Source organism: Schistocerca americana, chromosome 9 (genome assembly GCF_021461395.2).
Source record: "Schistocerca americana isolate TAMUIC-IGC-003095 chromosome 9, iqSchAmer2.1, whole genome shotgun sequence".
In the NCBI taxonomy this organism is placed as follows: domain Eukaryota; kingdom Metazoa; phylum Arthropoda; class Insecta; order Orthoptera; family Acrididae; genus Schistocerca; species Schistocerca americana.
This window is the reverse complement of record NC_060127.1, coordinates 114,667,368-114,694,826: the sequence shown is the minus strand read 5'-3', so window position 1 is coordinate 114,694,826 and position 27,459 is coordinate 114,667,368. Positions and strand designations below refer to the sequence as shown.

At 42.2% G+C, this 27,459-nt stretch overlaps 1 protein-coding gene across 1 annotated transcript in view; it reads right to left on the bottom strand.

Annotated features, from left to right (window-relative positions):
* Positions 1–2,482: 2,482 nt before the first annotated feature.
* The window catches only part of LOC124550721 (serine/arginine repetitive matrix protein 1-like), a 116,465-nt gene continuing 91,488 nt past the window's right edge, over positions 2,483–27,459 (bottom strand). The window contains exons 10-11 of the mRNA XM_047125442.1: positions 7,583–7,836; positions 2,483–2,681 (exon numbers count right to left, since the gene is read on the bottom strand). Of these exons, the coding sequence (XP_046981398.1) occupies positions 2,483–2,681; positions 7,583–7,836 (453 nt within the window). The remainder of the gene's footprint in view (positions 2,682–7,582; positions 7,837–27,459) is intronic.

Below are 27,459 nucleotides of genomic sequence, written 5' to 3'. Positions count from 1 at the left end.
ACTGAAGCAATTCCGATATGGTGCAATAGCAGAATGTTGGAAATTAGGTGGACTTGTGCCGTAAGGAATGAGGAGATTCTCTGCTGATACGATGAGAAAATAAATACATCGAAACCATTGACAATAAGAAAGGAAGGGAATCACTTACATGGTAGTAGAGGGAGCTGTAGAGGATAAAAACTGTAGAGGAAGACAGAGTTTGGAATATCTCCAGCAGATAATTGAGAATGTAGGTTGCTGGAGCTACTCTGAGATGAAAAGGTTGGCTATGAGCACTATGGGACTTAACATCTATGGTCATCAGTCCCCTAGAACTTAGAACTACTTAAACCTAACTAACCTAAGGACGTCACACAACACCCAGTCATCACGAGGCAGAGAAAATCCCTGACCCCGCCGGGAATCGAACCCGGGAACCCGGGCGTGGGAAGCGAGAACGCTACCGCACGACCTGAAAAGGTTGGCACAGGAGAGAAACTCATGGACAGCCGCATTAAACCAAAGGACGGTTGATAGGTTTCTCAAACAATGAAAGGCAAGAAGCACTTCTACTTTTGTGGAATTATAGATATGTCACTTAACCTGCACGAAATAATTTCCACGCCAGTTGCATTTTGGCCATTACAGATATGTCATTTAACCTGCACGAAATAATTTCCACACCAGTTGCATTTTGGCCATCCTGTTGTTATTATTAGATTACGATGTAGACCATTAAAATTAGTCAGCTCTTTCTTCGCTTCTCTCGTCTCGAGTACTTTCCTCCACCTTTGTGTTTTCTTACACTCTTCCGCACTTTCATTGCAAGTTATCAAACTTAGTCTCCACGGAAAGGGGACCAGGGTACGCAACCTGACTGTCACTCCCTGTATGAAACAAAAGTAGTTTCGAAAGGTATGCTTAACACACATTGCTCAATGAAGACATTATTTACATGCGACCTCTGGTTCCTTATCGCAAAATACTCACTTTAGGACGCTGAACTGTCTGTATAATTTTTTTCGTGGCAACCTGTGCATTCTTTGCCACGTAGATGGCACAGCGGCTGCCTAAGTAGAATCCATCGGGAAACACAGCAGTGGCCAGTAGTGGAATATTGTGTGGCGTCCACGACGCGTCGATCGAACTTGTAGCAGGCGTCCAAGTATCTTTTTAAAATTTATTTTGGCTTCGGCAAAAACCGACCATACAGCCAGAAATAGTTTTAATTGTTAAAAATGGAGTTAAAATAAACTGTCGAGCTGTATTACGTTTTTACAGTCGGAAAACCACACCATGTGGTAAGAAGGTATGAATACATAACTTTATGAGCTCTTCAAAAATCTGTAATTACGATTTGAAAACTAATATTTACTTTTATATAAACAGTAAAGAACATACATTATGTTCAACAGCCACAAAATAAAAAACCCACTGATGCTGCTACTGCAGTGAAACATTTTTGGGACAAAAAACAAAATTATGTTTTGCTAAAGGTGGGCCCCAGCCAGAAACATATATACTGTTAAAGCAAACACATTCAAATGAGCTTCAACCTCATGATGATTAGTGAACTAAAGTTATCACAATAATCGATTAACTGAATAGTCATCTTTCCTTAGCGCCACGAGCGCTTCCAGACGATTCCTGGTATCGTGGAGAGGCGTCATCATCGCGGTCCCTTTTGACATTGGTCACCTTTCTTTTTGCAGCGACATCTGTTACCAACTGTTCGTCTTAGATTGTGAGCCATATGTTAGTGACTATTACAGCGCCATCTATCACAAAGCGGAAAAAGTGGTCCAACTAAAACATTCATATCTCTTCACGTACTACACGAATATGCAATAAAAATGAGGGTTTCTATTTAAAAAACGCACTTGATATCCGTTTGACCTATGGCAGCGTCATCTAGCTGGCCAACCATAGGGCCATCTGGTTTCCGCCTTTAAGCTAGACGAATTTCGTTGTTGGTAGTTTTTTTCGTTTGATGCTTATTTCGTGAGATATTTGGCCCAGTCACTATCAATGGACCACCCTGAATATATATAGAGTGGTCCATTGATAGTGACCGGGCCAAATATCTCACGAAATAAGCATCAAACGAAAAAACTACCAACAACGAAATTCGTCTAGCTTGAAGGCGGAAACCAGATGGCGCTGTGGTTGACCCGCTAGATGGCGCTCTTCCCGCAAATACCTGCTGATTCCGAAGACGTAATCAGGATGCGTTGCCATAAGTTGCTTGAACTAGAATTTTTATTAGACGTGAATGTGTGGTGTAACATCCGTGTCCCAGCCTCTTGCGAATGATGGACGTCACACGAGTTTACTCAGCTTCAGATAACCGAACCACAGTCCAAAAGAGATGTCTGTTTATATGACAAACGGGTTTCTGCCCCTGAAGTACATGCTGTTCACAGTTACAGAAGCAGCATTCTCGGTGTTAGGTTTGGAATCAGTGTACTCACCAGAGCCCCGCGCCCGCCCCGGCTGCCGCGGCCTACTCACCGGTCTGCGTGCTCGAGTCGAAGAAGGTGCTGCTCGTCTCGACGGTCATGGTGGCGAAGGTGCCGTCGATGATCTGCGCCGACGAGTCGCGACGGCCGCGGGAGCGCGTGCACTCCTCCGCAGACTGCGAGCTCTGGCGCCGGAAGTTGCGGCACCGGATCATCTCCTCAGTGGTAGACTGCCGCCGGAACCTGCAGGGGCAAACGACCGGGACCTGTAGTCACCGCAGCGTCGCCAGAGTGCTGAGGCGCGGCGCGGCTACCCGCTCGGTACTTATCCCGGCCGATAAGTAAGTCGTCTTGAGGAGTTTACATGATACAAGGTGTTGATCTGAGCTGGGGCTTCCGGCGAAGAGCGTGGGGGGGGGGGGGGGGGGTCAGTCATAGGTACCAAGTGGCACTGTCGTTCAGGGTCCACGTTAGACTGAAGGCCTCCATTAGTACAGTTCGATAAGTGACCTCAGAGGGCGCAGGAAGGCGAGGGCGTATCATATGCGGTAGGACTATTCTCGTAAGGGAAACTCCCATCGCAGCCCCCTCATGATAAAGCGGTAAAATGGCACAGTGGATAGCCCACCGAAAACTGTACACAGATCATTTTGTAAACCCTCCTCGCCAGTTTCGTAGAGACCTCCAGGTTACTGCTGTGGAGACCGAGTTGCCACTGTTGTTTACGGAAGGCCGCGAAACGGCTCGCGCTATTCGTCCACGAGACTCAGAGGGCCATAGACACGGGTTCACAGGTAGATGCTGTGTTTCTTGACTTCCGCAAGGCGTTCGATACAGTTCCCCACAGTCGTCTAATGAACAAAGTAAGAGCATTTGGACTATCAGACCAATTGTGTGATTGGATTGAAGAGTTCCTAGATAACAGTACGCAGCATGTCATTCTCAATCGAGAGAAGCCTTCCGAAGTAAGGGTGACTTCAGGTGTGCCGCAGGGGAGTGTCATAGTGTGGATGACATCGGAAGTTCACTGAGGCTTTTTGCGGAAGATGCAGTGGTGTATCGAGAGGTTGTAAAAATGGAAAATTGTACTGAAATGCAGGAGGATCTGCAGCGAGTTGACGCATGGTGCAGGGAATGGCAATTGAATCTCAATATAGACAAGTGTAATGTGCTGCGAATACATGGAAAGATAGATCCCTTATCATTTAGCTACAAAATAGCAGGTCAGCAACTGGAAGCAGTTAATTCCATAAATTATCTGGGAGTAGGCATTAGGAGTGATTTGAAATGGAATGATCATATAAAGTTGATCGTCGGTAAAGCAGATGCCAGACTGAGATTCATTGGAAGAATCCTAAGGAAATGCAATCCGAAAACAAAGGAAGTAGGTTACAGTACACCTGTTAGCCCACTGCTTGACTACTGCTCAGCAGTGTGGCATCCGTACCAGATAGGGTTGATAGTAGAGATAGAGAAGATCCAACGGAAAGCAGCGCTCTTCGTTACAGGATCATTTAGTAATCGCGAAAGCGGTACGGAGATGATAGATAAACTCCAGTGGAAGACTCTGCAGGAGAGACGCTCAGTAGCTCGGTACGGGCTTTTGTTAACGTTTCGAGAACATACCTTCAACGAGGAGTCAAGCACTATATTGCTCTCTCCTACGTATATCTCGCGGAGAGACCATGAGGATAAAATCAGAGAGATTAGAGCCCACACAGAGGCATACCGACAATCCTTCTTTCCACGAACAATACGAGACTGGAATAGAAGGGAGAACTGATAGAGGTACTCAAGGTACCCTCCGCCACACACCGCCAGGTGGCTTGCGGAGTATGGATGTAGATGTAGATGAAACGTCTTCTGGTGCAGTATACCGCTAAGACAATTTCTCCCTCCACTATTACACAATGCCTCAGTATCAGGTAACAGTGTAGGAGAACGGCGGTTCTACAATACTCCAACAAGTTAGTAACACAGTCACACAAATGACTTAAGAGATTTGCTTACCCTTAACTCATGGGGCGTGGTCCCTAAGACCGTGCGAGAAATTTCGAACTCGTTCTCCAAGGTCAGTTCAGGCGGAATAATACTACACTCCCCCCTACCCTACTTAAATTGCCCCGTCTACGATGTTATGCTGTTGGTTGCATTATAGCCTTCTTTGCTCGTTACTAATACATGTTACTGATATGTGCTGAGGTCTCCTAGGCTTTGCTTCACGGACTATGTACCTGTTTTCTTCAGCAGGGTACAAAATTTGTACACAGGATCGTGTCAGTTTTAACGATCCTAAGTTTCATCAAATAATTAGTCGGTGCATGGAAGAAGATGTCAGTGATGCAGTTCAAAGAAATAGATGAAAAAGACGATTTTACAGTAGAGAATGATCACACTTCTGCTAATGGAGGATCATTCAGATCAAGAACTTCGGGACAGCTGTGATGTGGACTTTTCTGTTACTCCAATTGTAAGGTGTCAGGCAAATCCAACACCTTCCATGAAAACCCTGACATGATAAGCAAATCCAATAGTATGTCACATAGCTCCGAATAAATCGTGACATTAAAGTAACCAAAGTAATACGAGTAACGAGCGAGCAAATGGAATACCACAGACTAACGCAAGAATGCCTAAATGCATGTCATACCTTCCCACCGTGAGTCAGCGGAGTTCCGAAGGGAGAAACGAGAACAGATGCCGAGAGCAGAACCGTGTTAAGCTGGAAGGTCCTACGATAAGGGACTGACACCCACGTTGCCAGCTAACCGCTAGGACCACCCCCCCCCAGCCCATGTTAAAAGCTAGAGCCCTCTAGAAGAACAGTATAGATCTTACAATAACACTAAAAGGGCCACCCCATCCGCAAGTTTTAGCGTGAGACTTTTTCGCCTCCCTGTTACGTCAGGACCACCCCCCAGCCCATGTTAAAAGATAGAACCCTCCAGAAGAACAGTATAGATCTTACGATAACACTAAAAGGACCACACCAGCTGCAAGTTTTAGCGTGAGACTTTTTCGCCCCTCTGTTACGTGTCAAACTTTAAAAACATTGCCCCACCACGAAAAGTATAACGTTTCTCATTGGATAGACAGAATTTTTGTAGGTGGAGCTTAAGGTTAACATTGAGACCCTGATTGGTCAGATGAAAACACAGCCAGATAGTTTTTTTAAACTAACTTCGGTAAATTGTAGTAAGGAGAAGTTAGGAAAGAGTTGCTTCCGAGACGGCGAGGTGAGCGGAGCTGTACTGCCCGCTGCCTCCTGAGGAACACCGACAAAGTAATGAACGCACCCGATGCCACATAACAGCGCATAAAGCTTCACTCAGAACTGCAGAAGTCTCATCTGTTACACCCCCTTTTTGCGTAATACTAGTGTCGATTATCAATTAAAGCTCATGATGTTCACATTTGCCACTTGAAGTAAAAATCTGAAACGCGATGATTTTTCTGTTGTATAGTTATTGAGAAGCCACATCAGCCACTGTAATTTACGACATGTGAGATAAGTAATTAAAGACAATTGAGGGTCACTGTAGACCATTTTGATAGTTTTCTCTTTTGTGAAACTTATTTTAAACCTAGATTATAGATGTGATATGGCATAGGTCATCCTTCGATCCATTGTAGAACTTGGAGACCCATTCAGGGAATATTCGTTCATATTTTTGTTGAACGCAGTTGGTTTATACCATCCTGTATTAAAACATTTCCTTTTATCAATAATGCAATTTATAAACAGTGTTTTGTGAGTAGAATAAAATTTCCAATGGTAAACTTAACTGCTTTTTCGACTTTATTTTACCAGCTAACTAAAAATAGGAAGGCCTTGAACCCCTTCCACTAAATTTCGTTAGTATTAAGATTCTTTTACAGGGAGTGCAGTGGAGCTGACGCTGAAATCATTAAATACTTGGTGATATCATCGCTAGTCTCACTGAACTCTTCTGAACTCTACATGTCATGTGTGGTCTGATGTCTCCTTACCAGCAACAGGTCCCAGGTTCAAACTTGTGAATTCACTAAAAAACACGCTCAGAACGTCGTTGCGCGAAAGTGGTAGGAAGACACGATATAGAACAACAGACACCACGCAGAATGTTAAACAATAAAATTCTTAAGTGTTACTGAAAATCAAATGTGATCTCAGTGGTGACAAAGAAAAATATGTATCTCAGAACTGAATGTCAATTTTGCAGACTGTCCTTTTGTACCTATTGAGAGCAATTTTTATATGTAAGTTTAAACCCTGGAGTTTAGTCTTATGTGAAAGTTTACTTCCTACAGGTACAGTACCATTTTTTCAAAATATAAAATTCACTTCTCTAACAGTTCGCGTATGTGTATTTTTTCTGTTAGAAATGCAGTAGATATCGCCATAAGAGAGGATATGTTGGAATAAGGCCGTTTAGGTATGCAATGTCGTGGACGTATGCAGTCAGTTAGGTAGCAGTATTGGTAGTTTCAGTCTTTTGCAGGTTTCTTGTAGTTTGGATAGTAGGTAGGGTTTCCTTATGAAGCAATTTATTGGGTTAGCTGATTGGATAGGGTACCTGTGAATGATAAGGTAGAAATGGTGAAGGCTGCAAGTGATTTGTGATACAAATACTATCTATGAAACTTCCTGGCAGATTAAAACTGTGAGCCCGACCGAGACTCGAACCCGAGTTCGAGTCTCGGTCGGGCACACAGTTTTAATCTGCCAGGAAGTTTCATATCAGCGCACACTCCGCTGCAGAGTGAAAATCTCATTCTGGAAACATCCCCCAGGCTGTGGCTAAGCCATGTCTCCGCTATATCCTTTCTTTCAGGAGTGCTAGTTCTGCAAGGTTCGCAGGAGAGCTTCTGTAAAGTTTGGAAGGTAGGAGACGAGATACTGGCAGAAGTAAAGCTGTGAGTACCGGGCGTGAGTCGTGCTTCGGTAGCTCAGTTGGTAGAGCACTTGCCCGCGAAAGGCAAAGGTCCCGAGTTCGAGTCTCGGTCGGGCACACAGTTTTAATCTGCCAGGAAGTTTCATATCAGCGCACACTCCGCTGCAGAGTGAAAATCTCATTCTAAATACTATCTATGTTCGGCTGTGCAGCGTCTGATCAGTGGCAGCCAGAGCTGAAGGGAGGTACCGTGTAGACAGCCGGACTCACCCCCTGGCGATGAGGATCTCCTCGGTGGTGGACTGCCGGCGGATGGCGGGCGCGTGCGCGATGGGCCCGGCCGAGCTGCCGGCGCGCTCGCGGGCGCAGGGCGAGGGGTCCCTGGAGGAGCAGGTGGACGAGCAGGAGTCGGGCGAGCGCGGTGGCGGCGGGCACACCGAGCCCGCGCGAGACAGCGGGCCGCCCGTGATCGACGTCGACTGCCGCCGCAGCCGGCCGCGCCGCGTGCGCCCCACCGGCGACACCTGACGAAGACGACACACTTACAGGCTGAAACGTCTCAGGCTACAACAGGACAGCATGAAATGACACGGTCGTGAGAGAATGCCTTTCCCCTTCTGTTTGACATTGCCTCGAGTCACCTCAAGCTGCACTGCATGCGGACCTCGAGGAGTCCCGCACTGTCGCCTGATAAACAAAGTAAGAGCCTACGGAATATCAGACCAGCTGTGTGGCTGGATTGAAGAGTTTTTAGCAAACAGAACACAGCATGTTGTTATCAATGGAGAGACGTCTACAGACGTTGAAGTAACCTCTGGCGTGCCACAGGGGAGTGTTATGGAACCATTGCTTTTCACAATATATATAAATGACCTAGTAGATAGTGTCGGAGCCGGCCGTGGTGGCCGAGCGGTTCTAGGCGCTTCAGTCCGGAACCGCACGACCGCTTCGGTAGCAGGTTCGAATCCGGCCTCGGGCGTGGATGTGTGTGTTGTCCTTAGGTTAGTTAGGTTTAAGTAGTTCTACGTTCTAGGGGACTGATGACCTCAGATGTTAAGTCCCATAGTGCTCAGAGCCATTTGAACCATTTAGATAGTGTTGGGAGTTCCATGCGGCTTTTCGCGGATGATGCTGTAGTATACAGAGAAGTTGCAGCATTAGAAAATTGTAGCGAAAGGCAGGAAGATCTGCATCGGATAGGCACTTGGTGCAGGGAGTGGCAACTGACCCTTAACATAGACAAATGTAATGTTTTGCAAATACATAGAAAGAAGGATCCTTTATTGTATGATTATATGATAGCGGAACAAACATTGGTAGCAGTTACTTCTGTTAAGGGGAGCCGGTGGTGCCTATGCTGCCCATATCAAAATCACTAAGTTTGGGGAACATTTATGAATAAACTACCAAATAGAAAAATTTGAATTTTTTTTTACATATAGAGTGGTTTAGTATTGCAGTTATGACAGAGGGATTTTGGAGTATCTTTTCTAGTTTCCTTCCAATTATTTTTTTATTGATGACCCAAACTTTTTTACAAATAATTGCTTTATAATTAAACTGAAATGAAACTACTGAACATATTGCCAAATGGCTGTGTTACAATGTAATTTTGACCACTAGGAGTGCTGAATAAAAATTTTATCTCTCTAGCTTGAGTGGATTTTGAGAAAATGTACCTTATATTCGAAAAATTCTAATTTACGAGAAATGGCTATCAAAGTTTCTCAATACATTCCTGCTCTATAGGATGGATTATCAGGGTCTTCTTCCTCATCCTCCAAAAGCTTCCTCTTCTGTCTTCTTTTCTGGCCTGTTGTTCTATCATACTTCATATGCCTTTCTCTTCTTTCTGCTCCTATTATCCTTTCTCTGTCAATATTTCTTAGTGCTCGTACAGTGTTCACCCCAGCTGTAAATCCTAATGCCTTCAGAACTTAACACTTCACACTGTTCCCTTGGTTGTAGGTTGCTATTGCATCATAAATGCCAAAGTGCAGTGTTTTTATGCTTAGAAACACCCTTTTAGGAATCACTTTCCAAATCAAATTGTTCACCCTCTCATTAGGATTCTGCGTCTTCCCATGTAGACATTTGTGTAACAATTCTGGCTGTGCTAAGTGATGAAAAATTGGTTTTATTGTTCCCTCCTGATTCTTGTACATACTGCATATTACGCTTTACACAAGAAGTATAATACTACCAACAATAGGCGCAACACTGAACTAATTCGAAACGGTAAACAGCCAAGAGACTATGTTCCGCGCTCTTATTCATTGTAGTATCGCAACTTGGTATTAGTGTGAATTTTCTTTTCTCTACGTTCTTCCTCTTCTTATATACACGGTTACTAAGACATGGCATCGTACCCAGAACAAAAGTGAACGACAATATTAAATGGAGCAAGATGTTCGAAATTCTGAGGAAAATAGGAGTAAGCTCTAAGGAAATACGGGTAATATTTGTCACAGAAAACAGTGTAGCCAACCCTTGCACACTCGCTGTATGCGTAACATAAGGCGCTGTATGCGTAACAGGCCGAAAAAATCCCAAGCAGTTCGTCAGGAAGTCATGAGAGGATGTTGGATGCATTCAGCGGCCGCCCATTTCCTCTGCAGGCGTGGGGGAAAATGATAATAACACCACTTCTAGGGCGAGTAGAACAATAATTCAAAGTTTACATTAAAGAGGAATGTTCCAATTAATTTTCAGTAGCAAAAAAAAAAAAAAATCGTAATTTTTTGGATTTGACCACCCCCGCTCCCCTTAAATATCTGGGAGTATGCGTGCGGAACGATTTGAATTGGAATGATCATATAAAATTAATTGTTGGTAAGGCGGGTGCCAGGTTGAAATTCATTGGGAGAGTCCTTAGAAAATGTAGTCCATCAACAAAGAAGGAAGCTTACAAAACACTAGTTCGGCCTATACTTGAGTATTGCTCATCAGTGTGGGATCCGTACCAGATCGGGTTGACGGAGGAGATAGAGAAGATCCAAATAAGAGCGGCGCGTTTCGTCACAGGGTTATTTGGTGACCGTGATAGCGTTACGGTGATGTTTAGCAAACTCGAGTGACAGACTCTGCAAGAGAGGCGCTCTGCATCGCGGTGTAGCTTGCTCGCCAGGTTTCGAGAGCGTGCGTTTCTCGATGAGGTATCGAATATATTGCTTCCCCCTACTTATACCTCCCGAGGAGATCACGAATGTAAAATTAGAGAGATTCGAGCACCCACGGAGGCTTTCAGGCAGTCGTTCTTCCCGCGGACCATACCCGACTGGAACAGAAAAGGGAGGTAATGACATTGGCACGTAAAGTGCCCTCCGCCACACACCGTTGGATGGCTTGCGGAGTATAAATGTAGATGTAGATGTATGACAAGCCACATGTGGGCCGAAACATCTCAGGCTAGGTCAATGGCAGCTCTGCCTAATGTGGGCAGCATGAAATGACATGGCTAAGAAAGAACTGTATGTTTACTTGTTGGACATCTGCTGCTGCCACATCCAGCTGTAGTACACGGGCCCCATCAGTGGGAACTGAGGATAACTCACCAAATACAGGCTGAAACGTCTGAGACAATCTCAGTTGCTCATTATCAGTGGGAAAGCGGCATAAAACCATTTGGTCACGACTAGGTTTCGTTACTAATGTCATTGACTGTGGGCCTCCACCAGTGAGTTGGATGACATGTACAGACTAAAACATCGCAAATTACACCATTTGATCATCAGCTGCGTAAAGGCAGGAAGTAGGGACACAGGCATGAGAGAACACTTTTATTATTTCTTCACCAGGATGACAAAACCTATTGTTGCAACCAAAATTTCTGTATCTACCACATGGGCACACCTGCGAATGACAAACTAAGAGAGGACACAACATCTCAGGCTCAAATGTTGATCACCCACATGGGGGCAGCATACAACGATATTATGAGAAAGATTTTCTCATTTAAACCCCCTGTGTTGAAAATAGATTGCTACACCAGGAACACCTGACGATGATTTGATGTGTGGGCTGAAACGTCTCAGACTACAGCTCTTATCAGCTCTATGAAGGCAACATACAATCATATGACTACAACACTATTTATGCCCCCTGCATTGGATGTGGATCTCCACTGCAGGTCAAATGACTACATCAGCTGCTGCTCAGCTATATAAGATACCATACCGTCTTATGATGGTAAAAGAATGCTTCATTTACCCTGACGGTATTGTATGTTGATTGCCATTGCAGATGGTTCTGTCATATAAGCATGCAACAAATAGCAAGCTATGCCATCTTCGTAACACATTGCTCCGATTTAGATAGTCTGCATACAACTACGTTGTCAAGAGAGAACTATTAGGTTAAGAAATATTAATTTGTGTGTAATGTTACTGCAAAATGCCATGCTGCATGTGCTCCATTAGGAACTCCAGAAAACAGTGCATCTGGTGTGGGTCAAGCTTCTCAGACTACATCAACGCTGCTCTGTTGTACGAAGACAACGTATAATCAAATAGTCATGGGAGAACAGTCCATTTACTTAACCCTCCACTGATTGTCACTGCCATGCTTCATATCCCTCGTGATATGACAGCAAGACATTGCGTTGTTTATCTATTCCCAGAAATCGACCTTGATTAAGACTGCAGTCAGCTGCACCGATTATGCTCAGCCAGCTACACCCAAGCATTATGCACCACACACAGTCTGAGTTGTTTATCTCCTACTGATAGAGTATATGAACGCAGAATTTAAATATGCTACAGTGAGAGAACTCTTAAATTACACTCCTGGAAATTGAAATAAGAACACCGTGAATTCATTGTCCCAGGAAGGGGAAACTTTATTGACACATTCCTGGGGTCAGATACATCACATGATCACACTGACAGAACCACAGGCACATAGACACAGGCAACAGAGCATGCACAATGTCGGTACTAGTACAGTGTATATCCACCTTTCGCAGCAATGCAGGCTGCTAATCTCCCATGGAGACGATCGTAGAGATGCTGGATGTAGTCCTGTGGAACGGCTTGCCATGCCATTTCCACCTGGCGCCTCAGTTGGACCAGCGTTCGTGCTGGACGTGCAGACCGCGTGAGACGACGCTTCATCCAGTCCCAAACATGCTCAATGGGGGACAGATCCGGAGATCTTGCTGGCCAGGGTAGTTGACTTACACCTTCTAGAGCACGTTGGGTGGCACGGGATACATGCGGACGTGCATTGTCCTGTTGGAACAGCAAGTTCCCTTGCCGGTCTAGGAATGGTAGAACGATGGGTTCGATGACGGTTTGGATGTACCGTCCACTATTCAGTGTCCCCTCGACGATCACCAGTGGTGTACAGCCAGTGTAGGAGATCGCTCCCCACACCATGATGCCGGGTGTTGGCCCTGTGTGCCTCGGTCGTATGCAGTCCTGATTGTGGCGCTCACCTGCACGGCGCCAAACACGCATACGACCATCATTGGCACCAAGGCAGAAGCGACTCTCATCGCTGAAGACGACACGTCTCCATTCGTCCCTCCATTCACGCCTGTCGCGACACCACTGGAGGCGGGCTGCACGATGTTGGGGCGTGAGCGGAAGACGGCCTAACGGTGTGCGGGACCGTAGCCTAGCTTCATGGAGACGGTTGCGAATGGTCCTCGCCGATACCCCAGGAACAACAGTGTCCCTAATTTGCTGGGAAGTGGCGGTGCGGTCCCCTACGGCACTGCGTAGGATCCTACGGTCTTGGCGTGCATCCGTGCGTCGCTGCGGTCCGGTCCCAGGTCGACGGGCACGTGCACCTTCCGCCGACCACTGGCGACAACATCGATGTACTGTGGAGACCTCACGCCCCACGTGTTGAGCAATTCGGCGGTACGTCCACCCGGCCTCCCGCATGCCCACTATACGCCCTCGCTCAAAGTCCGTCAACTGCACATACGGTTCACGTCCACGCTGTCGCGGCATACTACCAGTGTTAAAGACTGCGATGGAGCTCCGTATGCCACGGCAAACTGGCTGACACTGACGGCGGCGGTGCACAAATGCTGCGCAGCTAGCGCCATTTGACGGCCAACACCGCGGTTCCTGGTGTGTCCGCTGTGCCGTGCGTGTGATCATTGCTTGTACAGCCCTCTCGCAGTGTCCGGAGCAAGTATGGTGGGTCTGACACACCGGTGTCAATGTGTTCTTTTTTCCATTTCCAGGAGTGTATTTATTCCTCATGACTGAACCAGATTACAACCATAAGTGGCTGCAGCACCTACAGCCAACTGATGATCTCTGAGCTTGTCATGCCATGTGCAGGTCAAAACATTTAGTCTACATTATCTGCTGCTCTCTAGCATGATTTTCGTATATAATCGTGAGGTCACCTCAGAGCCGTTCCTTGTTCTATATACTTTGTGAGATGAAAGTAAATTCTGACACTGAGAAGGGCCAAACTATGGTCACAAATATTAAAAGATTTATTAGAGTAAATGAGTTAAATAAGTCAGTTTCGGATTATTTAAAGGAGTTACAACTTACAAATACAGTAAATGTAATATGCATGTATGAAAATCATTAGACTACTGAATCAGTAATGTAGAATACTGATGGATACATCGTACCCTCCAGTAAGTACAGACTGGATATGAAGGAAGGATAACTTGCCACTTACACTAAAAAGGGATAGAAATATGAAAGAAGCAATATTATCAGGTTTGATAATGATCACCATTTTGAAGCCTGAGATACAACATTAGAAATTTATGGAAAGTTAATGGTAACAGCCATAATATACAGTTCTCCAACATAATGTGGTAATAACTCTGATTGCAATTAAATTCTTTGGAGCATACACAATCTATGCTGGAGTCCCTTCACCTTCATTATGACATCTGACACAATTTGCATGAGGAGTTGTGATAACCAGCAGCATCGTCATTGATAACATTTTTATGTACGCTTGAGGCTGCTGTCATCTTTTACATACGAAAAGTTAATGGAAACTAGCTCACTCACTAGTGTCTTATGGTACAATTATGTACGTGATGTCACACATCACTTAGGAAGAAAATAAAGATAACACAAAAGCAAGTTGTGAGAATGATATACAGTGTTCACAAACATCTTGTAAGCATGTATTCAAGGAGTTAAGAATATTAGATGTGTTGTGAATTGGTAGGAGCCAATTCACGGGGTTTGGAGGAAGCCGAAAGGCACGCGTTTAAGCTTACGCAGGCTGGCGTGAGGTCTGGAACAGGTAAAGTAATTATACTATCAAGAAAAGTACGTTGCTGCTGGAATACTTAACTTTAATCCATAATTGGTGAACATCGCTCTGACTGTACATGCATCACAAGATAAATAGCAAATGATAATGGCGCCTTGCTAGGTCGTAGCAAATGACGTAGCTGAAGGCTATGCTAACTATCGTCTCGGCAAATGAGAGCGTAATTTGTCAGTGCACCATCTCCAGTAAAGTCGGCTGTACAACTGGGGCGAGTGCTAGGACGTCTCTCTAGACCTGCCGTGTGGCGGCGCTCCGTCTGCAATCACTGATAGTGGCGACACGCGGGTCCGACGTATACTACCGGACCGCGGCCGATTTAAAGGCTACCACCTAGCAAGAGTGGTGTCTGGCGGTGACACCGCAAGAAGCTCCTTCACAGCATGTCTATTCCATAATGAAATTTGTCATAAATAGTCCATGCAATTCGAGAAGGTTTGTAATGTCAATATCAACAATACCTGAAGGAGATTAACTTTCATCAGATATCATGATAGCTGTCATAGTCTCAGAAAAGAGTTCAATGAATTTCTACAGATTTCTGTCATATTTTGCCATAAAATACAAAATGTCTGACAAGTAGCAAAACACATTTTAATACAGCTTAAAAACATTTATTCGGCACAAAGTCTACTCCACATACAAAATTTTAATTAAAATCTGGTAACATGTGTACATTAAAAATTAAAATTAAGTGTATTACTGCTTATTATCCATAATATTATAAATTTGTGTGAAAGTTCTTATGACAGTTGTCCCAGTGAACTACTTACATGTAATATGTTGTTTACCAGCATGTAACCGTACCACCTAGATCATTCCCTATAATTTTTATCAAAAGTGTGCAGATGACATGTAGATCACATAATTAAATAGATAAATTAAGTATTGTAAAGTTTAAACCAAAGTGATAATGTCACTGAAATTTAGATGTTTAGAATAAATAAGTTCATCTGATAGAACAACTAGATCTATGAGGAACACCACGAAAAGTGGGACTGGAAAAAATTAATAATGGAAATGAGAAGATTTTCGTAAACTATATGATATGACCAGTGTTTTAAAATTATCGGTAATTTTTTCTAACAGTGACAGTGAGACGTAGCACCCTGTCTTGTACCTCTCTATGTAAGAGACAGAAGCAAGCAGACAGATACATTCTGATCCAGTAGCTAGCTGCAAGTAGGTATAACTGTGGCAGAAGGCTGTGAGCATCTTATGGATTATAAAATACACTGAACAGCCAAAGAAACTTGCTCAATAACGTGTGTGACCCTGCGAGCTAGCATAAGTGCGGCAACACGATGTGGGATGGACTCGACTAATGTCTGAAGTAGTGCTGCAGGGAGCTGACACCATGAATTGTCCAAAAATCCGTAAGAGTACGAGGGGTCGGAGATCTCTTATGAACAGTACATTGAAAGTCATCCCAGATAAGCTCAATAATGTTCATGTCTGGGGAGTTTGGTGGCCAGCGGAAGTGTTTAAACTCAGAAGAGTATACCTTCATCCAATCTGTAGTAATTCTGGACGTGTGGAGAGTCGCATTGTCCTGCTGCAATTGCCCAAGTTTTATATTGCACAATGGACATGAATGGACGCAGATGATCCGACAGGATGCCTACATGCGTCTCACCTGTCGGAGTCGTATCTAGAAGTACCAGGGGTCCCATATCACTCCAACTGCACACGCCTCGCACAATTACAGAGCCTTCAACTGTCTCCTGCTGTCATGGATTCACGAGATTGTCTCCATACCCGTACATGTGCATCTGCTAGTTACAATTAGAAATGAGACTCGTCCGACCAAGGAACATGTTTCCAGTCATCAACAGTCCAATGGCGGTGTTTATGGGCGCAGGTGATATGTAAAGCTTTCTGTCATGGATTCATCAAGGGTACACGAATGGGCCTTCGGCTCCGAAAGCCCATATCGATGATGTTTCGTTGAATGGTTCTCACGCTGACACTTGTTGATGGACCAGCATTGTAAACTGCAGCTATTTGCGGAAGGGTAGCACTGCTGTCACGTTCAACGATTCTCTTCTGTCGTCGTTGATCCCGTTCTTGAAGGATCTCTCGACCGCAGCGATGTCGATGATTTGATGTTTCACCAGATTCCTGACGTTCACGGTACACTAGTGAAATAATCGTACGGGAAAATCCCCACATTATCGCTACCTCGGTGGTACTGTGACCCAACGCTCGTGCGCCGACTATAAAGTCACACAGAAACTCACGTAAATATTGATAACCTGCTATTGTAGCAGCAGTAACAGATATAACAACTGCAGCACAGACTTGTTGTCTTACATAGGCGTGGCCGACCGCAGCGCCGTGTTCTGCTTGTTTACATGTCTCTGTATTTGAATAGCATGTCTGAACCAATTTCTTTGGCGCTTCAGTGTAATACGCAGTTAAAATATATTTTATTTATTGGTCTGAATTATGGTGTGAATGTACAGAAAGATAATTTTTGAATATTGTTATGTTTACTAACTGAGTATACGTTCTTGTGAGAACTGTGTAAAAAAAGGGAATCATACTCAGGAGAAACATTAAAGTGTAACTAGCCTGTTTAGGAGACTGTGCAAACAAGCAACATTGTACAATACTTTTGTTAATTAAAGAAGGAGTTAGTTTGGTATTCGTGGATTTACTAAATTCTTCATAAGAGCTATTAACTTGTGTTTGGTCAAATGTAAAAGATGTGCAGTGCACGGTTTTCATGGTAATGTCGGATTTGCTATTATGTGTATCAGCCAATCAGAGGTCGGTACGATCATGCGTCACTTGTGGGCTAAAGAACTGGTTTGTGAAGTGCAAAGAGTTCAATTCGAAGCTCCGCCAGGATGATGTTCAGATGCGTATATAAGGAGGTCCGAAGGGACGTGATAATTTTGTAGAATAATGATTAAAACTTGACAGTGGAATGCAGCAAAGTGGATGAGAATGTTTGAGGAAAACGTGCACGTCCAATTCCGATATTAATTTGTAAACTGTGACTTTTGTGTAACCAAAATTCGCGTGGCATAATATACAAGCCGTGGCCGTAATCTGAACACTAATAATGGTCAAACTGTGTAATATTCGAGCGAGCGTTGTGTCACAGATAACACGTTTTGTAATCCTTTCCGGTATTAGTTTTGGTTCAATACCGTAAACAGGCTGTTACGAGTGACTTTGTGTGCTGAAACTAGAACTTAAGATTGATTTAGGTTTGGCAAGGATTTTGCATCAAATAAGCGCCAATATATCGAAGTTTTTCACTCATAGGCTACCTTTCAATTAATCTCTCATTTAACCTGATACTGACAAGGGAACCTCCCCATCGCACCCCCCTCAGATTTAGTTATAAGTTGCCACAGTGGATAGGCCTTGAAAAACTGAACACAGATCAATCGAGAAAACAGGAAGAAGTTGTGTGGAACTATGAAAAAAATAGCAAAATATACAAACTGAGTAGTCCCTGTGCAAGATAGGCAACATCAAGGAGGAAGTGAGCTCAGGAGGGTCGTGGTCCGGTGGTCACCGTGAGCAGCTGCGGTTCAAGAGGTCCTTGGTTCAGATCTACCCTCGAGTGAAGAGTTTATTTTTTTTATTTTCAGACAGTTATTATCTGTCCGTCCGTCCGTCCGATGCGAAGTAACTGCGCCGTAGCATGAGGATACTACACCTAAACAAACATCGAATCACAACCACGTCAGTCGACAACAGCGCACGGAAGAGGAGTATTCCTGCTAACGAGGCTCCCTGGCTGGCAGTTGACTGTTCGCTACTTTGGACGGGAGTGCATTAAATACGTGAGATGTATTCCGTGGGCAATATGAATCCAGCAAATATAGCTAGCGACTTCAATAACAAGGTCAATGAATATTTTCCGAACTGTAAGTTTGCGGTGTGGTCGCAAAACATACACACTAAACTTATTACAGTGAACAGAGACGACAATGGAAGAAAGGACATATCATAACTTTGCGAAAATAAAGGAAGAAAAATTTTCAGATGAGGGTAGGTTTGAACCCAGGACTTCTTACTCCGCAGTTGCTCACGCTAACCACGGGACTATTTTTTTTTTTTTTTTTTTTTTTTAAAGTCTCATTTTGTTCGTTTTATCTGATCGGAGCGGATGTCCAAAGGCACCCTTTTAAGTTCGGTGTTGATCTATTAACTCAGTTTTTTTTTATTGCAGAGGGCAGCTAACCCTCTAACCAAACACGCTGAGCTACCGTGCCGGCTGGGACTACGGCACTTCTACGCTCACGCTATCATTTATGTTGCATATCTTACACATGGACTACTCAGTTTGTATATTTTGCTTATTTTTTTCATAGTTCCACACAACTTCTTCCTGTTTTCTCGAATGATCTGTGTTCAGTTTTTCAAGGCCTATCCACTGTGCCATCTTATAACTAAATCTGAGGGGGGTGCGATGGGGAGGTTCCCTTGTCAGTATCAGGTTAAATGAGAGATTAATTGAAAGGTAGCCTATGAGTGAAAAACTTCGATATATTGGCGCTTATTTGATGCAAAATCCTTGCCAAACCTAAATCAATCTTAAGTTCTAGTTTCAGCACACAAAGTCACTCGTAATAGCCTGTTTACGGTATTGAACCAAAACTAATACCGGAAAGGATTACAAAACGTGTTATCTGTGACACAACGCTCGCTCGAATATTACACAGTTTGACCATTATTAGTGTTCAGATTACGGCCACGGCTTGTATATCATGCCACGCGAATTTTGGAGAAACATTTGTTGCACCCGTTGGATTTGTCTAATGCTTCTGATTTTACTACAGTTTTTCCAGTCACATGCAGCATTCGTCTTTAACAGGGAACGCGTATCCACCGGACAGCAGAAGAACAAACCCACAGTAATGAGAGCGGACACTTTCTGGAGGACGAGAAAAAGCAGCCGCACCGTCACAAGTGGAGCACAGCGCCCGAAAATAAAAACTGTAGGAGGTCGAAACAGCGGTCGGGAACAATTTAGAAAGAGGACAGTGTAACACAGTGTGCGAACTGTAACATGGAACTGTGCACGCAAATATTAAAAAGATGGTGGATGCCAAGAGGACGGGAACTTTACGACGGCAAATATCAGCGAGACAACATAGCTCGCACCGTAGAATTGGACAAGGCAACGGCATATGTTGCAACTAAGGGCTAGCAGAAGAGGGCAGTGCAGCAATTGTGGACCCAGGAACTGGTATAACTGAGGACGGAGATTGGACACACAGAAACAACACGCAGCGACCACTGGAGACAATGGAAATATGTGAAATGTAATTCATTTGTTGCAGCTTTGTATTAAAAAACTTACAAGGGGGAAATAAAGTGAGAAGTCTGTAAATGTGAAAGAAGTGGATGAAGTACAATGTAGTACCAGTGCGATTCAAACAAGCAATCCTGAAAAAAGAAAAAACAGGTGATCTAGTAAGCAATGCTGTTTCAGCTGACGATATAACTCAGTTACCTCCATTTGTTGGGGTAGAACTGGACAAAAATGTTTCCACAAATGAAGCTATAGGAGTCTAAACTGTAACAGTAATCGGTTGAGTAATTTGAGTGAAACTAGTTCTATTTGATGTTAGTCCATGCAACGTAAATAAACAAGTAAGTGTGGAAACGTATACCAAACAGGGTCTGATGACTGCCGAAAGTGGGCATAAAGTATGCAGGAAATGTTTGCTGCATACATGGAAACGGTGAAAAACAGTTTTATGGTGATAAACAAAAATTTTACGTATATAAATAAAAATATAGAACAACAGACGAGTAACCTGGATAAGAAAATAGAACATCAAACAGAAGGACACAAACGTTTGATAGCGAGTTGAAACACCAGTCTAGTAGTATTAATAGTTGGGCTGGTGAGCTTAAGCCGTTTAAATCTGAAATTAACGTGAAATTGGAAAACTATGCTGCGGAGTCAAAGAAAATGTGGGAAAATGATTTCCATTTTCTGGTACTAAGGTTGACGAAACAAGCTGAGAAAGATTGTAAGAAATCCTCCCAAAATGGTAAAAGTCAATTAACAGAGGTTATTAAAAAGGTAGCTATTGGAAGTAAGCAACAGGTAAATCAAATTAAGTAGGATGCACATAATATTTAGCAAAAACATGTTTGCGCAAATGACCACAAAAGCTTGGAAATTAAAATTAATGTTGTGCAAATTGTTTAAAATCTGCGAACAACGTGTCTAATCGTGTGGAAGTGGTAGAATGTAACACAGACCAGTTGGGTAATGAAGTTGAAACAGTGCAAACTAAACCGCATGAGCAGGACAACAGATTATCTAACGTAGAACATAACGGTAGATTATATACAAACAGGTGGGGGTTGTAGTTTGGTTCATCAGAAATTACATATACACTGCAGCTCCAAAGAAACTGGTATACCTATGCGTATTCATTTACAGATATATGTGAACAGGCAGAATACGGCGCTAAGGTCGGCAATGCTCATATAAGACAACGAGACTGGTGCAGTTGGTAGATCAGTTAGTGCTGCTACAATGGCAAGTTATCAAGATTTAAGTGGGTTTGAACATGGTGCTGTAGTCGGTGCAGGAGCGATGGCATCTCAGAGGTAGCGATGAAGTAGGGATTTTCCAGTACAACCGTACCATGAGCATACCGTCAGTATCAAGTATCCGGTAAAACATCAAACCTCTGATATCGCTGCGGCCGGAAAAAGATCCTTCAAGAAAGGGACCAACAACGACTGAAGAGAATCGTTCAGCAAGACAGAACGGCAACCAAACTGAAAACTGCTGAGGATTTCAATGCTGGGCCATCAACAAGTGTCAGCATGCGAACCATTCAACAAAATATCATCGATATGGGCTTTCGGAGCCGAAGGTCCACTCATATACTCTTCATGACTGCATGACACAAAACTTCACGCCTCGCCTGGGCCTGTCAACACCGACATTGGACTGTTGATGACTGGAAACATGTGGCCTGGTCGAACGAGTCTCGTTTAAAAATGTATCGAGTGGATGGACGTCTGTGGATATGGAGACAACCTCATGAATTGTGGACCCTGCATGTCAACAGGACACTGTTCAAGCTCGTGGAGGCTCTGTAATGGTGTGGGGTGTGAGCAGCTGGAGTGATGTGGGACCTCTGACACGTCTAGTTACGATTCTGACAGGTGACACGTACATAAGCATCCTGTCTGATCGCCTGCATCCACTCATGTCCATTGTGCATTCCGATTGACTAGTACAATTCCAGCAGGACAATGCGACACTCCACACGTCCAGAATTGCCTCAGAGCGGCATCAAGAACATTCTTCTGAGTTTAATCAGTTCCAATGGCCACCAAACTTCCCAGACATGAACATTATTGAGCATATTTGGGATGCCTCGCAACTTGTTGTTCAGAAGAGATCTCCACCCACTCTTATTGTTACAAATGAGGAAAGTGACAAATTCCTGGCATGTACTGTAGGTAAAAGAAAGATTTGGAATGGTGTAATAAACAGAGGACAGTGCTGGGGGTAATGACCTCAGAGGGCATTTCACTCTCTCCAATTCCAGGTGTTTGACTTTGATAAAGCACTCGAATTTTTGACAATATAATCTCTTTTTCTTTTCATATTGTCAATCATCCTCTTCTGTCATTTTGAACTTTGTCTGTAATCTTCATCATTATCGAGGAAAAAGTAAAGTATTGCAGGGTGTTGTGAAGAAGTTAATTATTGGTAATCTAAGGAAATTCAGAGTCAAGAAATGTATTAAGAAAATCGGAAGAGTAATAATGAGGTCTTGAGGATCTATTTGACTGAGAAGTAGTGGCTCCAGTCACGAAAACTGACAACTGCTTATAGAGCGGTATGCTGACCAGATACCTCTCCATATCAGCATCTAGTGACCCCTATAGTTTGAGGACTACATGGCCGTCGGTCAGTACTGTTATGGTCATCCCAGACCTGGTCCGACAGAGTTTACTTTTAATCATGAGGTCTATGATTAGCTATGAAAACAATTAATGAGGAAATGAAGTAATCTGTTTCTGAGAAGGGAGAGTTGTTTTGTTGAATAACCGACAATGGATACTGAAATAGTGTTGCAAAGATTAGTAGAGATGACATCTGAATGAAGGATCAGTACGAGGAAATTAATTGTGGAATGATGTGACTTGTGGTAGAAGAGGGTGTTATTGGATTGGAAAATAGACAGGACGTCACAGAACAGTGAAGTAAATAATACCTGTTGTACTTTATCAAGAACCTAACTAGTTATGGAATAAGGTGCTGACTGCAGAAGAACATGCTGAAATGATGAAAGTAATGAATACGTTTTGGAATAGTGACTAAAATGTATCAGATGTGACTAATTTAAATGAACTGAGTGGTATGATAAAGCGGAGTTTTACTGGGATTATTGAATATTTATCGTAGTATGACTGAACCCAAGTGTCAAAGAGAAAGACTGAAAGAAAGTGATATTAAGAGTTTTGTCATTAATTTCATGATTTTGGATGTAATTTCTTTCTGTATTAGGTCAAATATTTTATTGTGGTAATTTGAGAGATATCCTGGCCGACCTATAATATATATGAGTGTAAATAACTGTGAAGGGGAACTGGTAAAATGGAAATGAAGTAATCTGTTTCTGCGAAGGGTGTGTTGTTTTGTTGAAAAACAGACAATGGATACTGAAATAGTGTTGCAAAGTTTAGTAGAGATGACATCTGAATGAAGGATCAGTACGAGGAAATTAATTGTGGAATGATGTGACTTGTGGTAGAAGAGGGTGTTATTGGATTGGGAAATAGACAGGATGTCACAGAACAGTGAAGTAAATGATACCTGTTGTGCTTTATCAAGAACCTAACAGATTATGGAATAAGGTGCTCATTGCAGAAGAACATGTTGAAATGATGAAAGGTGATGATTAGGTTTTAGAATAGTGACTAAAATGTATTAGATGTGACTAATTTAAATGAACTGAGTGGTATGATAAAGCGGAGTTTTACTGGGATTATTGAATATTTATCCTAGTATGACTAAACTCAAGTGTCAAAGAGAAAGACTGAAAGAAAGTGATATTAAGAGTTTTCAAATAATTTCATGATTTTGGATGTAATCTATTTCTGTATTAGGTCAAATATTTAATTGTGGTGGTTTTGAGAAATATTGGCCAACCTATAATATATATGAGTGTATATAAACTGTGAAGAGAAACTGGTAAAAACAGAGATACGTAATTTATGTTGTAAAACTATTAATAGCATGATTTACTGTAGTTTTAAGCTTTTCCAAAGATTCAACGAAACTTAGGTACTGAGTTAAGTAAATCAAAAAATTGCATTCAGTAGTAACCTTTTGTACTACAGTTATTGATGTTTCTTATTTCAGGAAGTAATGTTTTTCAAGTAGCTTCATGTTTGTGCCCTTTGAAAGCATCAATCAAAGAAAAATTCTTTGTTAATTTACTTCCAGCCTCAAGGCAGATGTAAAAATGTTATCAATAATGATACTGGTGGTTACTGTAACTCCTAATGCAAATTGTGTCAGATGTCGTAATAAGAAGTATTTTTCAAGTAGCTTCATGTCTGTGCCATTTTAAAGGACCAATTAAAGAAAAATTCTTTGTTAATTTACTTTCAATGGGGAGAATCAATTAAATAATTTAAATTATATTTAAAAAATAGAAAAAGAATAATTTTAAGAAAAATGTATAGTATAATATTTATCTTTCCAGTACACACTCTGTAAAATATTAGTCTAACATGAAAATACGGTTTCACATAAATAGCCATGTAACTGCAGTTAAGTCTGTGTTTTAAGCAGAGGTGAAGTCTTATGGATACCACACAAAGTAAGTGCTGTGGCAATGTAAGAAAAAGGGAGGACACTAGTGAAGTGCTGTATATAAGGTAGAAATGGAACTGTAATTATACATAGACACATTACTGAGAGAAATGAGTAGAATTTCGAGGTGAGGTGAAAAAGATATTGCAGAAAGTATAAACAAACAAATATTTTAAAATTAAAAGAAAGAGAAATTGATTGGTTCACTAAAATGCTGTAAATAATTTGAACTCTCAAAACAGAAGCTAATTTGTTGTTTTTAAAAACAATTTGTATAATTCATGATTTTGTTAAGTCATAGAGAAAAACAAGATTTTGAAAAACAATGGGCTAAGTCAGTTTTAGAACTGCCAAGTCTGGAGTAAAAATTATGTATTCCTGTTTAATAAGTTTTCTCTTGTAAAACTATTAAAAGTAGAAAAATTGTTTTGGTTCAGTATAATTATTAAAAATCTATTAGCAATTTTTTCATAATCATAGGGTTTCTGAAGGCATCTATGTATAAAAGAGACAAAAGCGAGCACAAAGATGCAACAGTCATTGTTATCACATGACAAATGCGCTATGGTCCAGTAGCTAGCTGCAACTAGCTAAGATTGTGGCCAAAAGAAGTGAGCATTTTATGGACTGTGAAACAATACGTATTTAAAACATATTTTTTTGGAAATGAAACTGGTCTATTACGCTTTTCATTAATTATTGTTAATTTAATTTACTTATTAGTATGAATGGAAGATATGATAATAAATGAATATTGTTATTTATATTAAGTGAGTATAGATTATTGCGAGAAGTCTAAACAGACAGATAGAATCATGCTATCAAGGGAAACTCCATACTGCATCCCTCTCAGATTTAGTGATAAGAGGGCCCAGTGTACAGCCCATATAAACTGAACTCAGATCAAGCATGAAAACAGGAAGAGGTGCACTGAAATGCGAAAAAAGGCAAAGTAGAAACAGAGAATGGTCCAAGAACAAGAAGCGTAATATGGAACAGGCAGGAACAGAAATGGCGTCGCGGTTAAGTGATTACTATGTTGGACTATCAGGTGGGCGAGATGTGTTCAAACGTTCCTGGTGCCAATTTTTTTTTTCGCTGTTCGCTGTATTCAAATTTGTGTCTGTGTCACGGTTTAACGTCTGTTTGCAATGGCGAGGTGTAAAGTAGCGACCTATTACGACAGTGTTGGGCCACACACAGTACGTGGTTAATATGATAGGAATCTCTTACCGACCCACCTAATTTGTACAGCTGATAAGTGAGATATGCCTCCTCCCCCAATAGAGGTGTTTGTATGAATGTGATCACTACTGAGGAAATGATGAAAACATAATAGTTTGCCACATAAGCTGCAACAAATGAACACAACAGTTTCACAGCCACACAGTTTCTCAGTGCTCTGTCAAAACACAAGTTTATAACGTTTTTGAAGTTACATTCCGTTTTGGAAGTCTGGAATATTGAATTCCTGTGTTGTAAAATAGTTCACATAAGTTTATTTGTTGTGTTCATTTCTGTGAGACATGCATGTGGTATCTGGCCTGCTCCCACTATTCATCACATTTACTTGCGATGGTAACGTATCTTTACTGCATGACTCAAAACCAGTGTATAATTTGACAACTACCAATATTAGAGAAAGATAACAAACATTTCAGTGACTGGACAGACTGTTCATAATGTTGTGAAAAAAAAATTCATGGCAAGAGGTAGGTTTCAACACGAGTCACCCTCTTTGTAGTTCAACACCATGACCACATACCCACGATGCCAATGCTGTCTCAGGCTGCTTTTTTATCGCATTTTCTTGATCTTGGATCGTTCACTGTTTATTTTTGTTTTATTTTTTTACCATTCACTATACCTTCTTTCTGTTTTCATGCTTCATCTGTATTCAGTTTTTGATGGGATATCCACTGGGCCTTCTTACCACTAAATCTGAGGAGGATGCGATAGGGACTTTCCCTTGTATGAAGAATTTGTACAGTACAACTAGCCAGTTTGAGAAACTAGGGAAACAAGAAATGTTTTGCGATAATTTTGTCATTTAAAATAGAGGGATTTGCTCTGATATTTCTTGATTTTCTAAATTTGTTTGTCCAGTAAATTGTTCATAAAAGCTATTTAAAGCCAAATGTAAGAGATTGTGCGATTTAATGATAAGGCCAGATTGGCTATTATGTGTATCAGCCAGTCAGAGTACAGTGTGTTAGTGCCTATTTTGTGTAGTTGCTTTGTGATGACTAAAGAGTTCCTTTCGAGGCTCAGCCATCATCCGGTTCAGATGCAGATATTAGGAGTTCTGAAGAGAGATGCTAACCTTGCAGAATAATGAGAACTTGACCGCGGAGTGCCACTAAGTGTATGCGAATGTGTGAGAAGAACAGGTGAAATTCCGGAATTAATATATAAACTGTGACTTTTGAAACCAAAATCTGTGTGGCATGTTACACAAGCCATGACCACAATATGAACACTAATAGTGGTCAAAATGTGCAATATTTGAGCCAGTATTGTTTCACAGATAACGGGTATGAGGTTCAGTTCAGTTCCACCTTGGCTATTACGAGTGACTATAATTATATGTGGGTGTTGAAACTAGACCTTAAGATTAGCACAGACTTGGCAGTGTTTTTGTATCACAGAAGGGCCAATATACCGAGGTTTTCACTCCCAAACTACCTTTAGTTAGTCCCTTAGTTATCTTGATATTGAGAAACATTTGTTGCGTCTGGTGGATTCGTAAAATGCTATTAGTTTCGAGTAGCAAACATCATTAGTTTTTAACAGGGAGGGCACATGGACCGGACTGCAGAAGAAGAAATTCAACACAAGATGAGTGGACGCTTTCTGCAGAATGAACGAAAGTAGCCTTTCCGTTATAGGAGTTAATGTATGTTTGAACTCTGACTTTGCAACACTTAATTAAAGGATTACAAAACAAGTTTCATAATATTTATTACGTCTGACATCCATAGAATGACTTGTTCAAGAGGTTATCCCTAGTCTCTCCCTCAGGAAATTCCCCTCTTTCCCACATACACATATTACC